This window comes from Phaethon lepturus, unplaced genomic scaffold, assembly GCF_000687285.1.
Source record: "Phaethon lepturus isolate BGI_N335 unplaced genomic scaffold, ASM68728v1 scaffold22513, whole genome shotgun sequence".
In the NCBI taxonomy this organism is placed as follows: Eukaryota; Metazoa; Chordata; class Aves; order Phaethontiformes; family Phaethontidae; genus Phaethon; species Phaethon lepturus.
The window spans coordinates 1,764-2,014 of NW_010530012.1; the positions used below are offsets into that span (position 1 = coordinate 1,764).

General features: G+C 66.9%; 1 protein-coding gene across 1 annotated transcript in view; it reads right to left on the reverse strand.

The window, feature by feature from the left end:
* Positions 1-251, reverse strand: part of LOC104618515 (protein FAM49A-like) — a gene marked incomplete at its 5' end in the record, with an annotated part of 1,725 nt that overhangs the window by 1,051 nt on the left and 423 nt on the right. The window contains one exon of the mRNA XM_010284136.1: positions 59-175. Coding sequence (XP_010282438.1) covers positions 59-175 — 117 coding nt within the window. The remainder of the gene's footprint in view (positions 1-58; positions 176-251) is intronic.

Consider the following 251-nt stretch of genomic DNA (forward strand, 5'->3'; position numbering starts at 1 on the left):
GTGCTGGGGCTGGAGGGGGGCTTCCCCCCACCCTGAGGGTGCCCCCGGCCTCGCTCACCTCTGAAACGAACTTGGTGGTGGCGTTGCTGAGTGTTTTGAGCATGGGGGTGGCCTCGGCGTAGAAGAGGGACATCCTGTTGGCCATCTCGTTGTTCACCTCGCTCTCTGCGTCCAGCTGCGGGGAGGGATGATGGGGGCCATTGGGGTGGCCGACCCCCTCCTCAAGCCACCCCCCGGCCTGTGACCCCGCT